At 42.9% G+C, this 27,628-nt stretch overlaps 2 protein-coding genes across 2 annotated transcripts; one reads left to right on the forward strand and one right to left on the reverse strand.

The window, feature by feature from the left end:
- Positions 1-5,448: 5,448 nt before the first annotated feature.
- acadl (acyl-CoA dehydrogenase long chain) lies at positions 5,449-26,513 on the reverse strand. Its single transcript, XM_053235096.1, has 11 exons — positions 26,344-26,513; positions 12,469-12,645; positions 11,274-11,411; positions 10,928-11,092; positions 10,736-10,802; positions 10,325-10,489; positions 10,085-10,186; positions 9,767-9,880; positions 6,812-6,939; positions 6,511-6,597; positions 5,449-6,050 (listed from the first exon to the last, which is right to left on the reverse strand). The coding sequence occupies exons 1-11, from the start codon at positions 26,412-26,414 to the stop codon at positions 5,957-5,959; spliced, it is 1,308 nt and encodes a 435-aa protein (XP_053091071.1). The 5' UTR covers positions 26,415-26,513; the 3' UTR covers positions 5,449-5,956.
- Positions 22,851-23,916, forward strand: LOC117597506 (B-type lectin plumieribetin). The gene is made up of 3 exons (XM_034304930.2): positions 22,851-22,888; positions 23,291-23,384; positions 23,585-23,916. The coding sequence occupies exons 2-3, from the start codon at positions 23,295-23,297 to the stop codon at positions 23,834-23,836; spliced, it is 342 nt and encodes a 113-aa protein (XP_034160821.2). The 5' UTR covers positions 22,851-22,888; positions 23,291-23,294; the 3' UTR covers positions 23,837-23,916.
- Positions 26,514-27,628: the final 1,115 nt, after the last annotated feature.

A 27,628-nucleotide genomic window follows, 5' to 3' on the forward strand; every position in this document is an offset into this window, starting at 1 on the left:
CACAAATCTGAATGACTCTGTGTGGGTATTATTATTATTATTATTATTATAATACTACGATCACATCTAATTCTAATTTTATATATACATACATTATATATATATATATATATATATATATATATTTATACACACATACAGTGGAGATCAAAATTAGAGAACAATTTATAAACACTTGATTTTTTCAGGAATAATGTAATCTTCATTGCTCAACATTTGAAGGAATTTTTGTTGTGGCTATACCATGCTAATAGAACAGTGTTTTACAAAATAACCAAGGCACTTCAACAAAAACCTTTATTTTGTAGAAAACACAATGATCAAAATTAGAGAACAGCAATGACTGTAGCACAGAGAAAGATAACAACTAAAATTTCTGAAGGTTACAACAGTCAACAATTAGTAGGAATTGTACAGGCCCTTGCTTTGAATGACTTCAGCACATCTGCAGCCACAGGACGTCACTAGTCTCTCACACTGCTCTGGTGTGATTTTGGTCCACTCTTCTTCCAGTTCGGTGACTGTAGTGGGTTTCTTGGCCATAACTTTGTCGCCAAGGATTTTCCAGAGGTTTTCTGTTGGGTTTAGATCAGGACTCTGGGCTGGCCATTTCATTATTTCAATGTTTTCAGCTTCAAGGAACTGCTTTACCCGTTTTACTGTGTGACAGGGGGCATTGTCGTGCATGAAAATTGCTGGCTGATTGGGTGATGAACGCAGGGAAGGAACCGCATGTTGTCGAAGAAGGGTCTGATAAACATTTGCATTCACTCTGCCATGTAGCTGTATAAGTTGCTCAACTCCTGCTGCAGAAAACATCCCCCAAACCATGACACTTCCCCCTCCACCTTTCACTGACTTCTTTACACACATTGGGTTCAGTCTTTCCCCAGTTTGACGATGAACATAATGTTTCCCATCGGACCCAAATAAATTAAACTTGCTTTCATCACTAAAGTGAACTGTGGACCAGTTCTCCTCTGTCCACACAACATGCTCATCAGCAAAGGTTAGTCTAGCCTTTTGATTCTTTCTGCTAATGAGAGGTTTGGTCACTGCAGAGTGGGCTTTCAGTCCAAATTCTCTTAAACGTCGAGACACTGTATGACGAGACAGATCCTTACTCTGTTCAGCGCTGAAGTGGCGAGCAATCCCAGCTGCAGTGTTGAACCGATTGCCCATTGAGATTCTCCGTATTATCCTGTCCTCTCTTCATTTGTCTTTCGTGGATGACCAGGCTTCTTGGGGGACTTGAATGAGTTTGTGATGTTGTAAAGACGCAATATTCTAGAAATCAAAGATTTGGAATGACCAACTTCTCTTGCTATGACTGAAAGGGTCATCCCTTTGGCCTTCATCTGGACAACCTGCTGCCGGAGGGTTTCAGTCACTTTAGAACGGCTCAACCTTCTTGCAAAGTCAGTGAAAACTGGAAAGTTAGGCTGCCAGTTAAATAGGGTTTGTCAGATAATTAAAGAAATTAGCACCAGTTGCCAGATTAACACCAATAACTGGGAGGGATCTGAAAGTGTTCTCTAATTTTGATCAGTGTTCTTTTTCAAATCTCATTGGAGTTTTTTATTCTGTGCTTCAAAATATATATAACTCATGAAATATGCTTTACAAAACTAAGCAGTGACCTTGAAATTTAGGAAATTGTAGGTTGTTCTCTAATTTTGATCTCCACGGCATATATATATATATATATATATATATATATATATATATACACACATAAAACTTTCCTAAAAGACACATTTACCTTTACCTGTTATCATGTGACTGAAAAGGAGTAACCTAATGTAGCTAGCCAATAATGTTAAAACCTTTCCAAATGTTTCCAAAAAAATTTAAAAGCCGTAAGGTTAATCATCAGTTCTCTGACACGTCTTTTTAAATGTCGTCTTGATTTTTTTGGACTGCAGTTTAAACCCTGTTTCGTTTTGGGTTATGTTTGAGACAACAGAAAAGTGTGAGAACTTCCTGCAGGAAGTAAATGAAGAAAAAGAACAGAATCTCTTCCGTCAAGGGATAAAATGCAATCATTATCAAAATGCCAAATCAGATATATTACCTCAAACATATACTTTCAAAAGACATAAAAGCAGACTATGATCAGCTGGGACTATTTTTGTAATGTATATATATATATATATATATATATATATATATATATATATATATATATATATACATATATTTACATTTACTACTTTTATTTTCTGTATCAGCCTGCAGTCAGATCCCACGGAAACACACACACACACACGCATCTCACCTACACATACACATCATGTTGTTTGTGCCAAGTATGCACCACCATATGCAGCAGTGCATGAGCTTACCAGTGCTTTCTTTCTTATAAGAATGTACAGAATTGTTGATTTGGCCACTCTTAAAGTTTTTTCAATCTCTCTGATAGGATTCTTTTGTTTTTTCAATCCTAATGATGGCCTCTTTCACTTGCATTGAGATCTCCTTGGACTTCATATTGGTAGCTCCAGTCGAATAGCTGCCAAATGCCAACTCAATACCTGAAATCAACTCCAGACCTTTTATCTGCTTCATTTGTCTTGAAGTAACGAGGGAATGGACCGCACCTGGTCAGTTAACTTCTTGTCAGTCAATTGTCCAAATGCCTTTGAGCCCCTGAAAATGGAAGTACTTTGCTTAAAATGGCTGTAATTCCTAAATGGTAAGTGCCATATTTTTGTGGAACCTCTTAAAATAAAGCTGAAAGTCTACACTTCAATCACACCTTGATTGTTTTATTTCAAATCCATTGTGGTGGTGTACAAAGGCAAAATCACAAAACCTCCGTCACTGTCCAAATACTTCCGTACCTGACTGTATATACACACACGCACATAAAATTTTCCTAAAAGACACATTTACCTTCACCTGTTATCATGTCACTGAAAAGGAGTAACCTAATCTAGCTAGCCAGTAATGTTAAAACCTTTCCAAATGTTTGAAAAAAGTTCTAAATGCTCAAAAAGTTCAAAAATTCCTAACTACCAATTATTTAATTTTAAACTCAGAGCGTATCAGACGCCACAGATTGTACACTGGACAGGCAGCAAATCCAGAGTGTTAGGTTCACTAGGATCAGATCAGTCTTATGGTTTGGGAATTTTCAAGAAGGTGTGATCTATAGTATAAAAAGTTTAAAATATATATACCTTAAAAGCCCTGGAGGCAGCACTTCTCTGACACATCTTTTTAAATGTCATCTAGATTTTATTGCCCTGTGTTTGGTTTTAGTTTGAGACAAAAGAAAATTGTGAGAACTTCCTGCAGGAAGAAAAAGAACAAAACCTCTTTTGTCACGCAATTTTTTTTTTATCAAAACGCCAAATCAGACATATTACCTCAAACAAACACTCTCAAAATACATAGCAGGCAACAATCAGCTGGGACTTTTTTTACATATATTAATGTTTTTAAAAAAATTAAATACTTTTTAAATGACTCCTTAGCTTGTCTTCTCAATTCTGTTTACTTTTTTAATGTACTACAGTATGGTGTATGTTGTAATACAATCCTGGGGGAGGTGTTTTTAAAGAAGTGGTCTATGTCACCTTTTCTAACAACCCTCAGGTATGGTGTGGAACACTTCCAACATTTCCTCAGAAGGCAATCAGATTCCACAGAAACTCATCAACACACACCCACACACACGTTTGAACTCACAATTGCATGGCTAATGTCACTCATCTCACCCACACATACGCATCATGTTGGTGTGTGTTTGTGCCAAGTATGCACCACCATATGCAACAATGTGTGTATGGTTTTGTTAATGCTGACATGTGTGTGTGTGTGTGTGTGAGAAACAAAGTCACACTGCGAGGTGAGAAGCGTGTTATTTTAATGGAAAATATTTCAGTTATTTTCATACAAATAATCACCACACAGTCGAGGACGAATCCCAGCAGAAGAATTTAACTTACTCTATAGAAAAGAAAAAATGTTTTATGTTCAAACAGTTATTAAAACTGCACACAGTGAGTAAGTGTGCACTTTTTAGGGCACTTTATTAAAGATTTGGGGGTGTACTCAGAGCTGAGTTGAGAGCGCAGTCATGATTTAATCATGAAATCACACACATCACTATTCAGACCTCAGACGTAACTACAGACTTCAGACTTGCTATTCGGACATCAGAGGATCTTAATCAGAGACACTGTTTATCTCCAGGACTCAACTGTTTAGGAATAAAATGATGAATGAACTTAAAGTTTCTCTGTAAGCATAGCAGATAAGTGCTTGGTCAGATTATCCTTCAAACTGTGGTCATGTTTTCTTTACAGGAGAGTGAATCGAGTTAGCTTATCAGATTAAAAGCGTGATAAAATCACCTACATCTTGTAGAACACCTGAACCACGTTCATGCACAATGTGCACAAGTACTTAAATCACGTTTGTATAGCACTTCTTGTTTATCGTTCCATCTGTGCCATGTTTATCTTGATTCCGTGCGTGTCTAGTTTGTGTTTTTGTTACATAGCTCTAGCCCTTGTTCTCATGTGTTTCACAATTAATAAAAGTCCCCGCATTTGCATCTTTCTCCAAACCATCCATGACAAGTATGTTCATTAATTTGTGTGAATTCCTAACTGCCAGAAAAAAAAACGTCTTGGGCGTTTCTACTCAAGAAGAATCTGGCAGTCTATTTTTCTTCATGATCTTTAGTGACAGGCTGCTCCACCCCACGTGTGTGAAGGAGCGGTATCGCATGTCCTTCCTCCCTGCTGCTGTGAGACTGTACAACCAGCACTGCTCCCAGCAGACCCCACCACTTAACTGGACAATAAATCTCTGGTACTAAATTGGACAATAAATCGTTGGTAACCCCCCATCTCATGGGAACAGTGCAATAATGCAGTTTGGTCACTTTAATACTGTTGTGTGTTTGTGTTTTTGTGCATTCTTGGTGTGTCTTTTGTATATTTTTATACTTATATATTTTTTATATCTTCATATCTGCTGCTGTAACAATGCAAATTTCCCCATTGGGGACGAATAAAGGATTACCTTACCTTACCTTACCTTACCTTACCTCACCTTACCTCGCCTCACCTCACCTTACCTTATAGGAAGCTCAATCATCCTGAACAGCTACGCACTCCAACGATGGAGACTCACAATTTTCCTGTACATACTCACATAAAGTCTTTGACTCTGAATACAGCCCTTAGAAACCAGGTTCTTAAAGTTTAAGTTCTAAACTCCATTAGAGTTGAAAAAGTGAATAGTCAGTATTATATTTTTAAGGGCACGTGTAAAACGTGTCACTGCATCAGCATTTTATCTGCTTTTGTGCTGAATGAGAGTGAAATGGAGCTGGAGCATCGACTGAGTCGCAACATTTTGCGTTTCTAATGCTTTAAATTTTACTTGTGTTTTAAAACATTCAACACAAATAACAACACAACACAAAATGGATAAAGGTGCAATTATTTATAAGGTAAAATATGCACAGGGTTTTTGATTGATTTATAATCAAATGTAATTTACATTTACATTACATTACATTACAAGGATTTTTGAGCCCTTTTAGGACATGGTCCTGTTACTCAATGCACCAATTCACACACAGATCATTTGTATTTTTGATTATTACATTAAATTTCTATAAAATTTATATAATGTTGTCATTTAAAATATGTCTAACCATGTGACTAAACCTTCATGTGATGCAAGTTTTTTTCATATCTATTTATTACATGGTGTATTATAAAGTAAATTTATTCAAACCAAACAGGAAAAGAAATGATCAAAATTGTGTCACTTGATCTCCAAGAAAATGTATTATTTGCTATTTGATCAGCTTTTCTTAGCTACATGTACATCATGGCACTGATCAGTCACCAAACCAAAGACAAAAACCCCACAAACCAGCTTCTCTCCGTGTCTCGCTCCGATCCATCTGATCCCTCAGCTCAGCGCTCGTCTATCTGTGTCCGACGATGGCGCGAGCGATCAGCTCCTTCATGATCTCATTGGTTCCGCCGTAGATGGGCTGCACACGAGCGTCCACGAAGGCTCTGAGGAAGAGAACGTGTGACAGACGCATATCAGAAACCAGCACAAAAATCCTGAAAATCGTCCTGAACATTTAGATTAAACGACTATATAGAGTGACAATGTCTAGATTGGAATATATAGAGCTCTTATTTCTAGATTAGATTGGTGTATGGGATAAAATGACCAAGGTCAAAAGTCAGATCATGAATTCAGCCCAGAATGAAGTTTATCTAATGGCATCCCCCTGCTGTTCATACAGTGACATAGAAAAGGAAGCAGTGAGGCTGCAGAAATAATAAACTACGACAATTCTATTGGACAAAAATGAAATTTCTTTCACCCGTACAGGCTGGAGTTATGGGTGTGATGTTCTACTACAACCAGGAAATCTGGAATATTTATTTATATAGCTCTATATGAAATGATGGTTGGAATTAAATGTTGGATCTCTCCTCTGATTGGCCTTTGTGTCTCACTCACTTGGCGATTGGATATTCCCACATGTAGCCCCACCCACCATGCAGCTGCAGACACTGAGTGGCCACTTTATTCTGTAACTCTGATGCCCTGAGAGAGAGAGAGAGAGAGAGAGAGAAAGAGAGAGAGCATGTTAAATTTAAAGAGAATGCCATTTTTACAAGAGCAAAGATTTTAATTAGAAGAATGGCATGCCCTTGCAAATCAACCCTGATTCTTATAGCATCATGAAAATCACTCATATGGATATAAATATACAGAGTGAATAAACTGGAGAGAGAGAGAGAGAGAGAGAGAGACTGACCAGTATTTCGCCATGGAGGCAGTGCTGGAGTCCAGCTTCCTCTCACTATGCAGCTGGAGACAGTTATCAATGAAAGCTCGACCCACACAGATCTCCGTCTTCAGCTCAGCTAATCTATGCTGAACTGTCTGTACAGTGCAAGAGAAAGATTATATACACACACACATGGAACCAGGAAAAATGGCAAGCGTAAGGGTTAGAGAAACTTTGACAACGGCCAAATTGTGATGGCTAGATGACTGGGTCGGAGCATCTTTAAAACAGCAGGTCTTGTGGGGTGTTCCTGGTATGCAGTGGTTAGTACCTACCAAAGGTGGTCCAAGTAAGAACAACCGGTGAACCATCAACAGGGTCATGGATGCCCGAGGCTCACTGATGCGCGTGGGGAATGAAGGCTAGTCCGTCTGGTCTGATCCCAGAGGAGAGCTACTGTAGCACAAAATTGCTGAAAAGTTAAAGCTGGCTCTGATAGAAAGGAGTCAGAACACACAGTGCAGCGCAGCTTGCGTAGCTGCAGAGCGGTCAGAGTGTCCATGCTGACCCTTTGTCCACTGCCAAAAGTGCCTACAATGGACAGGTGAGCATCAGAACTTTACCACGGAGCAAAGGAAGAAGGTGGCCTGGTCCAATAAATCACATTTTCTTTTACATCATGTGGAAGGCCGGGTGTGTGTGTGTGTGTGTGTGTGTGTGTGTGTGTGTCACTTACCTGGGGAAGAGATGGCACCAGTATGCACTATGGGAAGAACGCAAGCTGGCGGAGGCAGTGCGATGCTCTGGGCAATGTTCTGCTGGGAACATCTTTGGGTCCTGGCATTCATGTGGATGCTATTTTGACACATACCACCTACCTAAACATTGTTGCAGATCAGGTACACCCCTTCATGGCAACAGTATTCCCTAATGGAAGTGACCTCTTTCAGTAGGATAATACGCCCTGCCACACTGTAAAAATTGTTCAGGAATGGTTCGAGGAACATGACAAAGAGTTCAAGGTGTTGACTTGGCCTCCAAATTCCCCAGATCTCAATCCAGTTGAACATCTGTGGGGTGTGCTGGCCATCAAGTCCAATCCATGGAGGCCCCACTGTGCAACTTACAGGAATTAAAGGATCTGCTGTTAACGTCTTTGTGCCAGATACCACAGCACACCTTCAGGGATCTAGTGGATTTTCCACAAAAATATGGCACTTACCATTTAGGAATTACAGCCATTTTAAGCAAAGTACTTCCATTTTCAGGGGCTCAAAGGCATTTGGACAATTGACTGACAAGAAGTTAACTGACCAGGTGCAGTCCATTCCCTTGTTACTTCAAGACAAATAAAGCAGATAAAAGGTCTGGAGTTGATATCAGGTATTGAGTTGGCATTTGGCAGCTGTTCGAATGGAGCTACCAATATGAAGTCCAAGGAGATCTCAATGCAAGTGCAGGAGGCCGTCATTAGGCTGAAAAAACAACATAAATCTATAAGAGAGATAGTAGAAACCTTAGGTGTGGCCAAATCAACAGTTGGGTACATTCTTAAAAACAAAGAAAGCACTGGTGAGCTCAACAACATCGAAAAGCCTGGAAGACCATGAAAGACAACTAAAGTGGATGATCACAGAATCCTTTCCTTGGTGAAGAAAAACCCCTTCACAACATCAACAGAAGTCAAGAATACTCTGGAGAAGGTAGGCGTATCATTGTCAAAATCTACAATCAAGAGACACCTTAATGAATGTAAATACAGAGGGTTTACACAAGGTGCAAACCACTGGTAACATTCAAGAACAGGAAAGCCAGATTAGACTTTGCCAGAAAACATCTAAAACACCTCCCATGTTCTGGAATAAGACTCGTTGGACTGATGAAACCAAGATTAACTTGTACCAGAATGATGGGAAGAGAAAAGTAAACAGTGGTTTAAGAAAAAAAACAGAAAGAAAAGAACAGCTCATGATCCAAAGTATACCACATCATGTGTCAATTGTGGTGGAGGCAGTGTTATGGCATGGGTGTATATGGCTGCCAATGGAATGGGCTCACTGGTGTTTATTGATGATGTAACTGCTGACAGATGTAACAAGATGAATTCTGAGGTGTATAGGGCTATACTCTCTGCTCACATTCAGCCAAATGCTGCAAAACCGCTTCACAGTGCAGGTGGATAATGATCCTAAACATACTGCGAAAGCAACTCAAGACTTTTTGAAGGCAAAGAAATGGAATATTCTTCAATGGCCAAGTCAGTCGCCTGATCTCAACCCAATAGAGCTGCTTTTCACTTACTGAAGACAAGACTGAAGGCAGAAAGACCCACAAACAAGCAGCAACTGAAGGTGGCTGCAGTGAAGGCCTGGCAAAGCATCTCCAGGGAAACTCAGAATTTGAGTTTTGAGAACATGGGCTCCAGACTTCAGGCAGTCATTGACTGCAAAGGATTTTCATCCAAGTATTAAAATTATGGTTATATTTACAATTATGTCACTTTGTCCAAATACCTTTGAGCCCCTGAAAATGGAAGTACTTTGCTTAAAATGGCTGTGATTCCTAAATGGTAAATGCCATATTTTTGTGGAACCTCTTAAAATAAAGCTGGAAGTCTACACTTCGATCACATCTTGATTGTTTTATTTCAAATCCATTGTGGTGGTGTATAAAGGCAAAATCACTAAAACTCTGTCATTGTCCAAATACTTCCGGACCTGACTGTATTTCTGTAAAGCTGCTTTGTGACAATGCCCATTGTTAAAAGCGCTATAAACAAACAAAACTGAATTGAATTGAATGTTTAAATGCCAAGAAACAACTAATAACAGCTCTTAACCTCATTAAAATACCTGGAGGGTTAGGGTTAGCGTTGAGTAGCAAAAAAATCCTTAAAAAATCCTTTTATTTAAAATGAAAGGGGTTGAAAGACACAAGGAAACTTTAAAGCCTAAAATGTGTTTTTATTTATTAAATTCCCACCTGCAGGTCAGCGATGGTTTTTCCAAAGGCCTTCCTCTGAGTCACGTAATTCCGAGTCTCCTCAAACATAAACTCACAGCTGGCCAGAGCCATTGCTGCTATTATCAACCGCTCCTGACAGAGAGAGAAAGAGAGAGAGAGAGAGAGAGAGAGAGAATGGAGGGGAAAGCGTGTGTGAGTCTAAATGTGCTGCTCTTTATATACCGTAAATTGTTTTACATTATTGCATTAAATAATGCAACAGCATAACAATAAACCTCCTTTGGGAAAAAAAAGACATAGAGACAAAATGAAAGAAGGAAACCTCGTTGCTCGTACCTGAGGCAGTTCATTCATGAGATAGTAAAAACCTTTGTTAGTTTCTCCGAGTAGAGCGTCAGCTGGGAGGCGTACATCCTCAAAGAACAACTCTGCTGTGTCCTGCACACATACACACACACACACACACAAAATAAAAATCGAACCTCAGCTGGAGCTCCACATAAAGATTAAATGCTGAAAATGTGATAATCAAAAAAACCAGTATGATGTGACTGGTGTGTGTGTGTGTGTATATACCTGTGCTTTGAGGCCAATCTTATCAAGTTTACGTCCCTTGGCGAAGCCCTTGGTGCCGCTTTCCACCAGAAACAGACTGAGACCGTGAGCTGCTGATTTCGCTTCACGATTTGTTACAGCAACAACAATGACCAGATCACTCATCCACCCGTTAGTGATAAACACCTGAGAGACAGAGAGAGAGAGAGACAGAGAGACAGAGACAGACAGGGAGAGAGACAGAGAGAGGCAGAGACACAGAGACAGAGAGAGGCAGAGACACAGAGAGAGAGAGAAAGAGACACAGAGAGAGACAGAGAGACAGAGACAGAGAGAGAGACAGTAAATTACATTTGATTATAAATCAATCCAAACTTTAAACTTTAATCAAATGTTAATGTAACAGAAAAATATTTCAGCATGTGTGTAAACCTTATTTCCATTGAGGATCCAGTCAGTGCCATCACGCCGAGCATACGTCTTCACTCCCTGCAGATCACTGTACACACACACACATATAGAGTTACACCAGCACTCCAACAGATTTGTACTTGAATTGTAATGAGATATCTAATATGAACATGTATATAGGAGAGTGATGTCATTTGGTGGGCGGAGCCTCACCTGCCCGCCCCCGGCTCACTCATGGCGATGGCGCCGATGCATTTCCCAGCAGCCATCTGGGGCAGGAAGCGCTCGATCTGAGCCTGCGAGCCATAATGGCTGATGTACGGCATCACGATCTCCGAATGCAGAGAGAAACCAGGACCTGAACAGTTACAGTACATCCTACACACACACACACACACACACACACACACACACAATCATGACAGCTCTCTCTAATCATCTTATAATCATCTTAGACAAAGAAAACCTTCCTTACTTGCACATGATCCACCAGGAGACGAGGGGGGGGGATGGAGAGAGAGAGAGAGGTAAAGTGAGACAGTAACACAGAGTTACTTACTGCTCCTCCCACACAATGGCAGCAGAGAGCAGGTCTCCGCCGACCCCGCCATGTTCAGCAGGAGTGTAAATACCCAGCAGCCCCTGCAGGCCCGCCTTCTCCCAGACCTCCCTACTGACCTCGCCTGCCTTCTCCCACCTGTAAACACACACACACACACACACACACTTAACTAAAATGTTCATAAAACAAGGTAGTCAAGTTTTTAAACATCAAACCCTTGTATATGATTTTATTTATTTATTTTTTTTTTACTCACAGCGTTAGATTCAGACTTCAGAGGCAGTGTGAACCACTTCAGCTAAAGACACCCTGGGTTTCATTTCACTTTTTAATATAGCGCTTTGATTGTTGTTTTTACACAAATTTGGTAAAACTAACTTCCCAAAGGCTTTCTCAGATCAAAAACATAAAGATGAACAGCTTCATTCAGGCCTGTGTTACATCGTTACACTCTTATGTTCTAACATAGTTACACTGTTACAATATTACACTTCTAAACTGTTACCCTTTTCACAGGAGAACAGAACATCGATGATCTGCTACAGTAATATTAGAAAAAGATGAACAAAAAAAAGTTCAAAGACTTTTTGCAGACTTGCATTACATGCTTACAGTTACTTTGTTACATATTTCCAGAGATACATTTTTACATAGTGTTTATCAACAACATTTATGTAACAGCATAATAGTGTAACTATGTGATGGCATAACAATGTAGCAGTGTAAATACTGTATGTTACAATGTAACAGTGTAACAATCTATCTATGTATCAGTGTAATGATGTAACTGTGTAACAGTGTAACAGTTTAACTGTGTAACAGTGTAAGAACATAAGAGTGTAACAGTGTAATGCAGATCTGCAAAAAGCATTTGATCTTTACGCTTTTGAACTTATAGCAGGAGAATAATTTATATTTTGCAAAACTGGAAACTGTTTTCAATTAATACTCAGCAAAAAAGTCATTTAAACACTTTTTTGCATAATTTAAGTGTACAAATTTTTAAGAGAAATAACACTGCAGTAACGAGTGATCGCTAGTTACCAAACAGGATATTACCATATTTATTTCACATTTACATTCGAAGTGTGGTGGGATGTGACTGAATTTACTCTGTTCCTCCTTGAAGATCCAGATTTAGATCCAGTGTGTGATAGTAATGTGTGGTTTAGGACGGAGCCACTGCACTCACTCTGTGTGATAAGGAACCACTTCTTCCTTAAAGAACCGCCGGACGTTCTGTCTGAACAGGTCATGTTCCTCAGAGAAAATCCGCCGTGTCCCGATGTCCATCATCGTCTTGGCCATCGAGGTCTCGGGGCGAAAGGGGGCAGGCGTGTCACCCTGTAGGTGCTGTGAGTACTGCATTCTGGGAAAGATCAGGTTATTTATAAACATAAAGAGCATGACATTACACAGCTTACTGCCAATCAACAATATCATTATCATTCCATTCAGAAGAACACAGCATTTTTCAAGTCAAGTCAAGTCAAGTCGAGCTTTATTGTCATTCTGCTACATGTGTGGACATATAGTGGAACAAAATTGCACTGTGTTACACCAGCACTATTTCAGCACCAATTTTGATAAAGTCTGTCCAATTCAGAAGGCATCATAACAAAAGATCTCATTTCTAGTTCATTATTTTGGACCAATTTGAAGGAGCACCACACCATCTCAGAGGAGGCGATCTCATAACCATTTTAAAGGTTATCATGATATAAAAAGTTAATATAACGCAAAAATGTAACATTGAAACATAACTACACATAAATGTCTAAAAGTATAAGACACAATAGGGACATACAGCTGAGGCTAAAAGTTCATATACACCTGGGCTAACGTTATTCAATCTCAGTGTTTCACAACTTCACACATTTCATGTTACATATCATACATTTCTTTGGGCAACTCAATTAGGACACTTACTTTGTTCACATCAGAGGTCATTTTAAAACAATCAATTAGAGACAAGTTTACTTACACCAAGCTGACTGTCTCTTTAAACAGTGTGAAAGATTCCTGAAATTGATGTAGTGAATTTAGAAGCTTCTGACTGGCCAATTGTCATAATGAAGAGGAAACTGGCTGTGCACTGTGGCTGTAAAGGCCGGTAAGATGCCAAAAGGCTGGGGCCATCCCAGGAAGATGGCCCCAGACAGTGTTCCTCACCCGTGTGGCCTCTTCATTCCTGTCGTCATTGTTTGGGGAGATGGCAAAGAAACCAGTCTGCAGCACTTCACTGACTCAGGGGTGGCTGGCAATTTCATGGATGAGTCAAGAGACTAGGGTTGCCAGTAGACCCACTCCCCCATCCCATACCGGTCTTCGCGCTTGACAGGCGACCATTAGGCTCAGGACCCATAACCACACAAAGTCACCTGTCACACTACAGTTAGGCCACCTCACAGAACGCCTGACCTTCTATGTGACTCGAGTACCTGAGCTGCTCCTAGTGTTCGGGTTCCCTTGGCTTCAAGCACATAACCCCTGCATTGACTGGTCTACTAGGTCCATTTCTGTTTGGGGCTCTAGGTGTTCCCAGAGCTGCCTCAAACGAACACGCGCCTTACCTCCAACTATTTCGCAAACAGTAGATATATCTCGCGTGCCCCAAGATTATTGAGACCTCCAGGAGGTCTTTTTTAAACAAAAGGCCCAGACACTGCCGCCCCATAGGTCCTTTGATTGTGCGATCAACGAAATTTTTTTCAAAACTACGTAGCGCCTACAATCTGATCCGCAACAGGGTAGGGGATGAGTGGAAGACTGCGTTTATCACGCCGTCTGGGCACTATGAGCATTTGGTGATGCCCTTTGGCCTGATGAACGCCCCCGCGGTCTTCCAGCGGTTCATTAATGAGGTCCTCCGGGAGACCCTAAACCATTACACCTTCGTCTATGTAGACAACATTTTGATTTTTAGCAGCTTGCTGGAGGAACATGTGGTTCATGTGTGCCGGGTCCTTCAGCTCCTCCTCTGGAACCATCTATATGTCAAACTAAAGAAGTCCCAGTTTCATGTAACCACAATCTCCTTCTTGGGCTTTGTTGTGTCCCAAGGGAGTCTTAGTATGGACCCAGACAAGGTAAAGGCCGTCACACAGTGGCCACAACCCACCTCAGTCCGGCTGGTACAATGCTTCGCAACTTTAGCACTCTGGCAGCCAACTTAGTGCACTGACCAAGAAGACCCAGGCTGGGTTTAAGTGGACTAGAGAGGCACAGCAAGCCTTTGAAACCCTGAAGGATAAATTGACAACGGCCCCTGTGCTGCATATGCCTGACCCTGAGGCTCAGTTCATAGTGGAAGTCGATACCTCAGATATAGGAGTGGGCGCCGTCCTTTCCCAGCTTTCAGGGCCAGACCAGAAATTACATCCGTGCGCATACTTCTCCCACCGTCTAACCCTGTCAGAGAGGAATGACGTTGGGAACCGTGAACTCCTGGCTGTAAAATTGGCATTGCAGGAGTGGAGGCACTGGCTGGAGGGTGCCAAGAACCAGTTCCTTATTTGGACAGACCACAAGAATCTGGCCTACATTCAGGAGGCCAAGCGCCTGAACCCCCAGCAGGCCAGGTGGTCCTTGTTCTTTACACGTTTTAACTTCGTCTTGTCTTATAGGCCAGGGTCCAAAAATCTTGAATCAGATGCACTCTCTAGGCAACAGGATATATCCTCACGGGAACCCAGCCACGAGACTATAATTTCCCCTCCCCGAATACTGGCTCCCTTCTGCTGGGGCCTGGAGGAAGCCACCCGCACGGCTCTCTATCAGGAGCCAGACCCGGGTGGAGGCACTCCAGGAAAACTCTATGTATTGTTGAACATACGGCCTCAGGCCCTGTCTTGGGGTCAAAGATCTCCATTTGCAGGGAACCCTGGGGTCACCAGAACCCTGGAGTTTTTGAGCCGACACTTCTGGTGGCCCAATATGGAGAGGGACGTCCAGGCCTATGTGGCTGCCTGTCAGGTCTGTGCTCGGAACAAAGAGCGACATACTAGCCCATCTGGTTAGCATCATCCCCTTCCAATACCCTCTTGCCCATGGTCCCACCTTTCACTGGACTTTGTTACAGGTCTGCCAACATCCCAGGGGATGTCATTTATACTGGTCATCGTGGATCGGTTCTTGAAGGCCTGTAAATTCATTCCCTTGCCCAGACTCCCTTCGGCCAATGAGACGGCTAAGCTCCTACTGCAACATGTGGTTCAGGTCCATGGCTTTCCAACGGACTTGGTCTCCGACTGGGGACCACAGTTTACCAGCCGATTCTGGAAAGCCTTCTGCCATCTCTTGGGGGCTACAGTTAGTTTATCCTCAGGTTTCCATCTGGAGTACCAAGAGAGTCAACCAAGAGAGTCAACCAAGATTTGGAGCGCTCCCTCAGGTGCCTGGCTTCCTCCAATCCTTCATCTTGGGCAGAGCACCTGATGTGGGTGGAGTATGCCCACAACACCCTCTGGCACGCGTCACTAGGTATGTCACCGTTTGAGTGCCAGTTTGGCTATCCCCCACCCTTGTTTGCAGAGCACAAGCAAGGGGTTTCTGCAGTGGAACACATGGTGCGCCGATGCCGCAGAATCTGGCAGAAAGCCAAATTATATCTGCAAGCTGCTGCCCAGAGAAGCACCCATGCCACCAATCGGAAAAGGCTTCCGGGCCCAACCTTTCGTCCAGGTCAGCGGGTGTTGCTGGCGACCAGGGACCTTCCATTGCAGCTAGAGTCCAAGAAATTGGCCCCGTGGTATATTGGGCCTTTTAAGATCCTTAGGAGAGTCAATCCGGTGGCATACTGCCTAGCACGCCCCACACTATGAGAATCTACCCTACCTTCCATGTGTTAGGGTTTTGCTGGGAATCGAACCCGGGTCGCCAGCGTAGTAACCCAGCAAACCCCCACTAGGCCACCAGGGGAATGACTCAAGTGCAGAGGAGTGAGGCGAGAGTAGAGTAAAGGAAACAGTTTATTAATTAAGATCCAAAATCCAAGGCAAAAAATAACAAAAGTATAATCCAAATGCTCAGAAGATCCAACAACGGCAAATTCAAAGTCCAAAAAGTTCACAAGAAAGCAAAGTACCAAAACAACACAAAGACATAGGTAAGGAACACGAAACAGAGGTTACTAGTCTTAAACATCACAGCACAAAGACTCCGTGACTAGAGACCAAACTGAGGGGGTATAAATACACAAACAAATCAAGGGGGCAGACTGAAAACAGGTGTAAGTAATGAGGACTAGGCGGGGCACAAGGCACATGGAAAAACAAAAGCACATGGCTGTCAAAACAAAACACAAAACACAGAAGCAATAGCGGCCTCTAGAGGCCAAGATAGTCCAAGTCCTAACAGGACCCCCCCCTCAAGGAGCGTCTCCTGATGTTCCCAGGGCGCTCAGGATGGGCCAAATGGAAGTCCCGACAAAGATCTTTGTCTAAAATGTCCCGGGCGGGGACCCAACAGCGCTCCTCAGGGCCATAGCCCTCCCAGTCCACCAGATATTGAAGCCCGCCACGGACCCAGCAGGAGTCCAGCAGGCCGTGCACAGTGAACACGGTCTGACCCTGGAGGATGCGGGGAGGCGGGGGATTCCTAGGAGCAGGGGCATAAGAGGACGTCAGTAAGGGCCGCAACAGGGATACATGGAATGTGGGGTTGATCCGTAGCAACCGGGGCAACTGGAGGGTCCTCCTAACCTTGTTCCAGGTCTTGCGACACCGTCTCATGTACTGGCTGACCGAGGGCACCCCAGCAAGACAGGACAAACGACCTCATGTCCTTCTCCATGCTTGGCCACCAGAAGCGTCTCTTCAAGAAGTCCAGTGTCCTCCGAGCTCCCGGGTGGGCGGTGAGAGGGGACGAGTGACCCCACTGGAGAACCTTGGCCCGGGCTTGATGAGGGACGTACAAGAGGCCCGGTGGCCCCGTCCCAGGGCCGGGGTCCTGGCATTGAGCTTGTCGGACGGCCACCTCAACACCCCAGCGAACAGGGGCCACAATCCGGGACACAGGGATAATAGGCCCAACTTCACTCTCCCTGTTGGTGGACGAGAATAGCCTGGAAAGCACATCCGGTTTGCTGTTCTTAGAGCCAGGGCGGTACGATAGGGTGAAGTTGAATCGACTAAAAAAAAAAGGCCCACCTAGCCTGTCGGGGATTCAGTCTCTTGGCTTGCTGGAGGTACTCCAGGTTCTTGTGGTCCGTCCAAACCAGGAATGGATGTTGTGCTCCCTCCAGCCAGTGCCTCCACTCCACAAGGGCCAGTTTAACCGCGAGCAGTTCCCGATCCCCCACATCATACCGGGACTCCGCAGGGCTCAGGCGGTGGGAGAAGTATGCGTAGGGGTGCAACCTGCCATCCGAGCGTTGAGAGAGGACTGCGCCGACACCACTGTCCGAGGCGTCCACCTCGACGACGAATGGTTGCGATGTGTCCGGGAGAACCAGAATGGGTGCTGTGCAGAAGCGATGCTTGAGGTCCCTGAACGCCTTTTCCGCCTGAGGAGACCAGACATAAGATCCATTGGTCTTTTTGGTGAGGTCCGATATGGGCGCTGCTACAGAACTGAAGTTCCTGACAAACTTGCGGTAGAAGTTAGCAAATCCTAAGAACCGCTGAACTTCTTTAATGGACTTGGGAGTGGGCCAGTCCCGGACGGCCAGGGTCTTGGCTGGATCCATCTGGAGTTGTCCTGTTCGTACAATAAAACCCAGAAAGGAGACCTCAGGGACATGAAACTCACATTTCTGGGCTTTGGCAAACAGATTGTTCTGTAGCAGCCTCTGGAGAACCTGGCGGACGTGATGGCGGTGCTCCTGCAAGGTCTTGGAAAAAATCAGAATGTCGTCGAGGTAAACAAAGACATATTGGTTGATCATGTCCCTCAAGACGTCGTTGATAAGGGCCTGAAAAACTGCTGGCGCATTGGTGAGTCCGAAGGGCATCACTTGGTACTCATAGTGCCCTGACGGGGTGTTAAAGGCAGTCTTCCACTCATCTCCCTGTCGGATGCGGATGAGGTGGTATGCATTGCGTAAGTCCAACTTGGTGAAGACAGTAGCGCCTTGGAGCAGATCGAACGCTGTGGACATCAGCGGAAGGGGATAGCGGTTGCGCACAGTGATCTTGTTCAGGCCCCTGTAATCAATACACAGCCGGAGCCCCCCATCCTTCTTGCCGACAAAGAAGAAGCTGGCCCCAGCGGGTGAGGTGGAGGGTCGAATGAACCCAGAGGCCAGGGCGTCCTTGATGTACTCCTCCATGGCCTTGCGTTCTGGCTGAGAGAGGGAAAACAGTCTGCCACGAGGAGGGGTAGCCCCAGGGAGCAAGTCGATGGCACAGTCGTAGGCACGGTGCGGAGGAAGAACGGCGGCCCTGCTCTTGCTGAAGACTTCTTTCAGATCCCAGTACTCTGGGGGAACTTGGGATAACTCGGTGAGATCAGGAGGCTCGGCAGGAGACACAGGAGAGCTAGAGAGCAGACAAGAGGCATAGCAAGCAGGACCCCATTCCACAACCTGGCTTGTTACCCAGTCTATGCGAGGGTTGTGGCGGGTAAGCCAAGGAAGGCCTAGAATAACTGGGAACTCCGGTGAATGAATCAGGTGCAGGGATATTTCTTCTTTTCTTCTTGAGACTGGAGAAAGACTGGAGAAGTTACTTGGGTGACTTTTCTGTCACCTAAAGCTTGGCCATCCAGAGCAGACACAGACAGCGGGACTTCAAGAGGTACTGTAGGGACATTGATTCTTCGGGCGAAGAGGACATCCATAAAGTTTCCAGCCGCCCCGGAGTCTAACAAGGCCTGGCAAGAGTGGACCGACTCACCCCAGGAGATGGAGACAGTGATGTAGACTCCTTGGCCGGGAAGTTCGGGAGAGAGGGTAGTCCCCGTCGCAACCCTCCCTCGGCTGGACGGGGCGGTCCTTTTCCCAAGAGCTCGGGACATGATGCTCGGAAATGGCCAGGCTTGCCACAGTAGATGCAGCAATTGTCCCTCCTTCTGCGCTCCCTTTCAGCTGCGGAGAGACGAGTACGGCCAACTTGCATGGGCTCTGGACAGTCACTGGAGGAGGTGGACGGCCTCCAGGTTGAGGCAGTGAAGCAAGGGGAACTCAGAACTTGGTGACGCTCTCTAATCCTGTTATCAAGACGAATGGCATGCGAGATCAGAGTTTCGAGGTCGCTTGGGCATCCTATAGAGGCCAGACCGTCTTTGATGGGGTCAGACAGACCATGGTGGAAGGCTGAAACCTGGGCAGTCTCATTCCATCCGCTGACTGCTGCGAGCGTCCGGAACGAGATGGCATAGTCTGCAACGATTCCCCCTTGTTCCGCTGAACACTCGGGTCCCTGTCTCTGCCAGATGGCTGTTGCCCAAGCTCGTGCCTTATCAGCTAACAAAGTTATCACAAATGCAATCTTGATCCGTAGTGTAGGTGGTAGGCTGGAGCTCAAAGGTGAGTTGGCACTGGGTAAGGAACTCCCAGCACTCACCGTGCTTGCCGTCATACCTCTGTGGTGCAGGAAGACAGGGTTCGCGAGGTGAAGGAGGCAGCGTGGCATGAAGCACTGGAGCAGGAGCAGATGGTGGAGGCAGAGGAGTCAGCTGTGCCAGGGCTTTCCCAATTTGTTGAAGCAGTTCCTCGTGGCGAGCAAGGGCCTCACATTGGCTTGCAAGTGTTCGTCCACGAGTGTCCACGGTAGTTCTGAAAAGTGTTAAAGCGGCCATAATTCCCTGAAGGTCAGCCGGGTAGACAGTTGAAGAAGCCTTTGCTGAGTCGGTCATCACGGAGTCTAAGTCCTAACACCATGTCTCATGACTAAAGCCATTCCTGTGCAGCTCTCTGGTGACTTCCACCCTTCCATCCCAACCTCCTCCTCGTATTATTGATGGAACCCCAGCCTTTACTGTGAGGCGTATCCTGGACTCACGTCGCCATCGAGGGGGCACCCAGTGCTTGGTGGACTGGGAGGCTTATGGTCCAGAGGAACGCTCTTGGGTCCCAGCTCCACACATCCTGGACCCAGAGCTCATCAGAGACGTCAGGAGCTGTTCCTTGGGGGGGGGAAGGGGGGGGGGGGCTAATGTAACGCGGCAGGTGCCTTCTCAGGCAGATCCGCGGCCACCTGCACGGGCTTTTATAACACGCCAATCTCAGGTAGGTAATCAGCGTAAATGTGCAGCACCTGGCAGTAAAGGGATATATACATATATATATATAGACATATATATATAGATATATAGATATATATATATATATATATATGTATATATCCCTTTACTGCATAGTGTTGTCATATGGCAACTATTAATTTATCTCCAATTTTTTTGATAGACAATAATACAAAACTACTTTTTTCTATGTAACTGGAAAAAGGGGGCTTTAAATTTGACATAACAAAAAAAACACCATGTCACATGACTAGGAAGTGCTGTTTGTACTTCCTTTTTTGCAATCACATGGCATGGTGAAGGTCAGAGGGCTCTCAAAATTTGCTGAATATTTCAATATTTAGGCAAAACTACTTAAAGCAAAAAAATTGAAACATTATCTGAGATAAGTTAACATTTGTTTTTTATCATTTAAACAAGTTTATATATTTTGAGTATTCTGTTAAATGGTGAAATGTAATTGTTGCCATATGGCAACAACATGCGATAACAGAACTGTTTGCTGTTGCTCGACCACGCCTGTACAACTGTGTCTTCTTTTTATTAAAAGCTGCAAATGGATCCCCACTCCGGTGACTCATCATTACACTTGCTGATATAACATGGTATTTAATGCATTGTTTCTGCATTATTTATTTATAATAGCATTCCGCCATAAATATTTATGATGAGAATCCTTATTATAAATTTCACCAGGTGGAATAGTGAGGGAGGATGGACCAGGATCGTTCCAAAAAGTGAAAGACCTGAAGTGGCACACCAACAGAAGCATTACACAAATTCCGAAATGGAAAGGCACCCTCCCTGAAGCGGTTGGGCTATCAGAACCAGTGGAATACTTCCGCCGCTTTCTTCGTAGAGGTGTAATCGATGAAATTGTCAGGCAAACTAACTGTATTCTCTGCAGTGTGATGTCACCAAACCACTGAATGTAACATATGAAGAAATAGATTGGGATATGTTTCTACATGTCTGTCCACAGCCTGCACACAGAACTGGATATACTGGAATCTGAAAACAAGAGTAGAGAATGATGCAAGCATCATGGCAGTGAATCAAGAAGGGCAAAAAAGCTTCCTCCACTTTGCCAACAACAGTGACCAAGTGCCAGGTGGAGATAAGTTGTTCAAAATAAGGCCACTCCTCAATTCCCTGACAGCTAGCTTCAACAGTATCCAAATGGATGAAATGTTGTGCGTGGATGAGCAGATGATCCCCTTCAAGGGCAAGAACCAGCTGAAGCAGTATGTCCCAATGAAGCCAAAATGCTGGAGGTATAAGGTGTTCATTTTGGCAGACCAGAATGGCATTGTGTATAACTTTGATGTCTACACAGGGCCAATTCAACCACCTAATGGATACCCTGACATTGGTGCAAGTGGTAACATTGTGTTGAAGCTGGCCTCTATTGTACCCTGCAACATGTCATACAAGATCTTCTATGACAACTGTTTCTGCAGCATGGATCTTCAAGTACTCCTTGAAAAAAAGAAGATCCACAGCATAGGGGCAGTCAGACAAACCTGTCTTGCAGGATGTACATTCATAGACGACCAAACCATGAAGAAGAAAGGATGAGGCACACATCAGGAGAAGATTACCACTCATGATGGTGTGAACCTGAGGGCTGTCAAATGGTTCGACAACCACCCTGTCACACTCTTGAGCACCATTGTTGGAGCAAACCCTGTCACACATGTGCAGAGGTGGGACAAAAAAAGAAAAGAATTCATACAAGTCCCATGCCCCAACATGGTACCTCTTTACAGCAAGAGCATGGGAGGAGTGGATCTTCTTGATTCACTAATGGCTCTCTACCGCACCAAGATCCGCTCCAAGAAGTGAGACACCACTGACCACTGGCCCTTACAAGGAATTGAGAAGGGAAGATGTAAGGTGCTTGGATGCAAAGGCATTGTGAGGACCAAGTGCTCAAAGTGTTCCATCTTCTTCTGCATCAAAGAAGTGAGAGTGAGAGGAACTGCTTCTTGGACTTTCACAAGGGGTGAAATGGGATTAAATTAGGAAATAGCATGGAGGGCTAGAATGAAAGATATGATTTAGATTGAAATGTAGGATATGTATATATATATTGGCATAATAATTCTGGTGTATTGATAATCTTATCACTTTATCAAAAATTGGTATTCCATAGTTTTTCTATGACTCATGATTGCCAGCGCTGGCCATTGTGTTCCTCACAACAAATGCTTTGTTCCTTCTTTATCTTAGAATCTTTTTTGTTATATAAAACTATAAGAAGTAATATTTCTGGTTGGTCAGAATGACAGCCAATGACAGTAAAGGACCGTCAGCCAATGACAGTAAAGGACCGCCCTAAACTGGCTCGTTCATAAAAACCCCATCTCGCATCAAAAATCTCCATAGCAGCTTACTGATTCATCTACGGTGTCACTGTCATTGTGCACGTGAGTAAAGCTGATTAAACCTAACAATCAGGAAGGAAATACATATAAGGGAAATATTTTTAACGATTATACTCAAATGTGCACCTGGTTTATTTATTTAAACAGGAAAACCATAACAGATGTGTAGATATATTAGCAGTCCATCGAGTACAAATCAAGAATAGAGCAATACTGTACTATAGCTCTGTTGAATTCTGGACTGTGATTAGTCAGAAGGTGTTGATTAATTTTTTATAACAGCAGCTCTGACAGTAGTGCAGCTGTAAATCACAGGTTTATATTAATGCGGGTCAGCTTCAGATCAGCTTGGGCAATAATTCTTGTCTAGTGTCCTTATCAATTTTCTGCATTAAACATTTGCTATGAGCCTTACTGTTTGACAAATCTGTCTTTCCTTTTCAGAACCATGAGCAGGAACTTCTTGTCCATGAACGAAGAGCTCCGTAAGGGAGACTTCCTGTTATCCAACAACCGAGAGTACAAGGCAATCTTTCAGGTAGAATTAAAACAGAAAAAAGAGAAACTCCAGGTTCAAAAAGAAGAGCTGCATTTCTTTATGTTTATACCCTCTACATAGATAGCACTGGCCATTCCTAATTCCTTTTTTACTATTTGAAAAATTACTTCCAATACTTTTCACAGAAATATAAACCCAACCACTGTTTTCCAAAACTGAACACTCATGTCTCATTTCAGGAGGATGGGAACTTTGTGGTCTACGGCTGGAGACCTCTGTGGGCATCTAATACATGTGGCAAAACCGACGCCCATCGGCTGATCATGCAAGGAGACTGCAACCTCGTCATGTACATGCCGGGCAGACCCGTGTGGGCCACCAATACTGACCGGAAGGACGCCAGAATGTGCCGTCTGACTCTGGGCAACGACGGCATTCTTGTTGTCGAGAATGATGCGGCTGTGGTGTGGAAATCTACTAAGTCTAATTAAAAGCAATGAAGCAATCTTGTCTCAAAACTCTCTGCAGCTGTCAGGAAAGTTATAAAATAAATCAGTAAAGAGAAGCAGCAGGATGTCTCTGTGTCTCTGTACTACTGTTATTATAATAAGTTCAAGCAAAACAGGCGGGCAGTACAAGACTGCCAACAGAAATGAATACTCTGAATAACAGACTGAATACTTTTCCCTGCACCTAAAACCCAGATAAGACCCCAGACTTACCCTCTAGTTATCCTCCTTTATCACGCAGCAAGACAAACACAGAAATTATAAGCAAGACTCCAGGGCTATCAGAATGGAAACTTACTCCATCACTAATCCAACCCAATCGAACAGGCTTTATCAAAGCAAACAGTCAACTACTAACTCTCACAGAATACTTAACCTTCTCATGTATAAATTATTTAAAAAAATAAACATATGCATGTCATATATTAACTTTTTCTAAACATCTCCTATATTAAAAAGTCAATGGATTGTCCATGTCTAGAAATTCTGTGAGAAAGAAAATGATAAAACTTTATTCCAGAAATTAAAAAAAAAATTTCAAAGTCTTTAGAAACACAAATTGTTAACATTCAGGCACTAAAATATTCAAAGTTGATGACCAAAATTATAGAACATTATAGCAATATTCTAAGCCTTCATTTGAGTCTGGCACAGCAATTTTTTTTTACTTAATTTGTCTAGAGTTTGTAAAAATGTAGGAGAGACATGCTGCATTGAGAACCGCAAACAGTACTGAGAGCAACAAAAATAAGGATACTGTTTTATGTTAAATTACAGTAAGGGGCCAAAGTGAATTGGAGGTGATTTGCACCTTCTATTTTCTTAAAAACAGCCTAAATCAATGATGCATAATTGTGCACTCTGTGTATATAAGGATTAACCAGATACAACTTACACCACACCAAAAATCAGAAAGAGCACCAGTCACACTCTGTGGAGAGAAAACCTTCGACAGAGTCAACTGGAAATTCTTATTTACCCCATTAAATAAATTCAGCTTTGGAGAATCATTAAATTTTTTTTAAGTTCAGATTTTATCCACTTTACTTATAGCCACCGTTATTACAAACAAACTATTATCACAAAGCTTCTGCACGCAGGTACCAGATAAGGTCCCGATCTCCAGGTCCCTATTTGCCATTTTTAATCAAACCAGTAGCTTCTACAACAAAATGTGAACACCTGTGGTGACCAGACATCAACAATGCAACATAAAATCAGACCATTTGCAGATGATATATTACTCTTCTTACAAAATCCCACATCTGCAATACAAGAGATTATCCACACACCACTGAAAACACTCCAAAAACACCATTTACATTTACAAAGCGCACCAAATCCACTACCTTCGCACATCTTATCAGACACTGCAGTCCAGACTCTGTTAGAGCTACACACTCAACTCTAATCCAGTACTGAATACTATAAACAACAGTCACCAACGATAGATAAAACCTTCCCCTCTCTCGCATTAGCAGAATATCGTCTATAAAAATAACATTATTACCAAAAAGAAATTATTTGTGTGGAATGATCCCTCTACAGCCCTTCTTTACCTGGTAAGAGACGAGTGAGGGAACGACTGTTTATAGCTACTGTAACGTAAGTGAGAACAGCCGACATTCCATACCAAAAAAAAAGAAAGAAAGAAATTAACTATAAAAAGATAAAATGTCCATTAAAATTTCATTAAATAAAATAAACCATTGCAACTGTTGGTAAAATATTTCTGTGGTATAAAAATAAGAAACACTTCAGAAAGTGTTATTACAGGAACTAATCGACTTAGTCACAGATTATTTTTTATTTTTTTACGTAATCAACACTTTCTGACCAATCAGAATCCAGAATTCAAGAGCGCCGTGGTATGCAAAGTCACTATTACACTATTATACCACTATATTTCAATATTTCAAAGAATTCAGATCAAGTTTTAACAGTTTATTGGGATTCAGGAAGCCATTTTATTTGGGATCAAGTCTTTAATTTTATAGAGTAACATGTACATAAACAATATAAACATGTATAAACAGTTTAACAAATACATTTGCTAGGGGGAATAAACATTATTATACAAAGACATGAAAAAGTCTGAATAGTTTCCTGTTTTTTTGAGGGTAAAACTGATTCAGCATAATGCATTCTGAAAAAAAATGCATGGTTTCTCTCCTGAGAACTTGCATTTATGGATATTAAATTCAGCCATTAAGAGGATCTAAAAAAAATTAGGGATCCAGTCAGTATGACGGAATCAAGCAGAGTGACGTCACGAAGCGGTGCTCACGTGACCTTGACCCTTCGGTTGTTATTGAACACAGTGAACTTTTCCCTAGTAGCCTCTGTACAGTTATAATTCCAGTGCAAAGTGTGCATGGGTTAGAATTAAACACAGGAAGTGTGTTTGTGTGTGTTTGTGTGTGTGTGTTTGTGTGTTTGTTGGATTTGGTGAAGGACAGTGTGGAATAAAGTGCAGTAAAGTGATTTACCTGCAGCACAGAGGCACTGGAGCTGATTTAATCCTGCACAGGAAACTGCTCACACATCTGGACAACATCATGGACTACTTTATAGCGTCTGTGTGCTGTGTGTGTAACAAATGTAGCTGTAGTTATGCACTGAAGAGTGTGAAGCTTGCCACACATGGAGGGAGAGAGAGAGTGTGTGTGTGTGTGTGTGTGTGTGTGAGTGTGTGTGTCAAAATAAGAGCTCCGCTTCCTCCAATCATATTGAATGAGTTTACACATAAATTGGTTATGCAAATGTCTTATGGTTATATGCAAATATGAAAAAAATCAATTAAATTATTTACAAGTTACACGACTTCCGGTTTCCGGTTTAATCCATCTGACAAACTTAAGGGCTAAAAAAAGAGTGGCACATCACTAATTTATTTATTTATTTATTTACTTACTTACTTACTTAATTACTTATTTAATTGTTAAATTAAAAAAAAAAAAACACCATAATCCATGTCAATGTGTTGAAACAGAGCCTCAGGAAGTGTCTGTGTGTGTGTGTGTGTGTGTGTGTGTGTGTGTGTGTGCGCGCGCGTGCGTGTGCAGCTCGCGCATTCCGCCACCAGAGGGCAGCACGAGCACATGGTGAGAACCTCAGGGTTCTCTGCTGGTTCCTCTGAGGAAACTCTTCCAGGTTCTGTGTAGAGCTTTTAGAGAGCTCAGAAGAAGCCTAGCGTACCTGAAGCGTTTTTCTTAGAGTGTACTAACCTCAAACTAAAAGAGTAAACAAACAATAATGCAATTATACAAGGTAAAAAAAAGATAACAAAATAAAAACACAAAGATAAACAAAAGATAAATATACTGAGATATATATTCACTCACTCACTCATATCCAGTAAGTGCTTTATCCTGGTCAGGGTGGCAGTGGATCCGGAGCCTATCCCGGGAACACCGGGTGTGAGGTGGGAATAATCCTGGATGAGACACCAATCTCACACACACACACACACGTTCACACACACACACACATAGGGGGGATTTATCTCAGCCCTACCTACTGGCCTGTTTTTGGGAGGTGGGAAGAAACTGGAGCTGTGAGGTGGCAATGCTTTCCGTGCTTGAAAAATATATTGAAAATGTAAATAAGAAAACAGAGGATGTGCTTTAATTAAATGTGAAATGAAATGTAGCTGTTGAGCAACTCTGTTTACTGCTGAAGAGCTCTCAGTGCAGTAGATCAGCTCCTGAGTGATTAAAGATCCAACCTCTTTTTTTCCTGCAAACTCCAACCTGTAGGTGCGGGTTAGTGAAG

This window comes from Pangasianodon hypophthalmus, chromosome 6 (assembly GCF_027358585.1).
Source record: "Pangasianodon hypophthalmus isolate fPanHyp1 chromosome 6, fPanHyp1.pri, whole genome shotgun sequence".
Lineage (NCBI taxonomy): Eukaryota > Metazoa > Chordata > Actinopteri > Siluriformes > Pangasiidae > Pangasianodon > Pangasianodon hypophthalmus.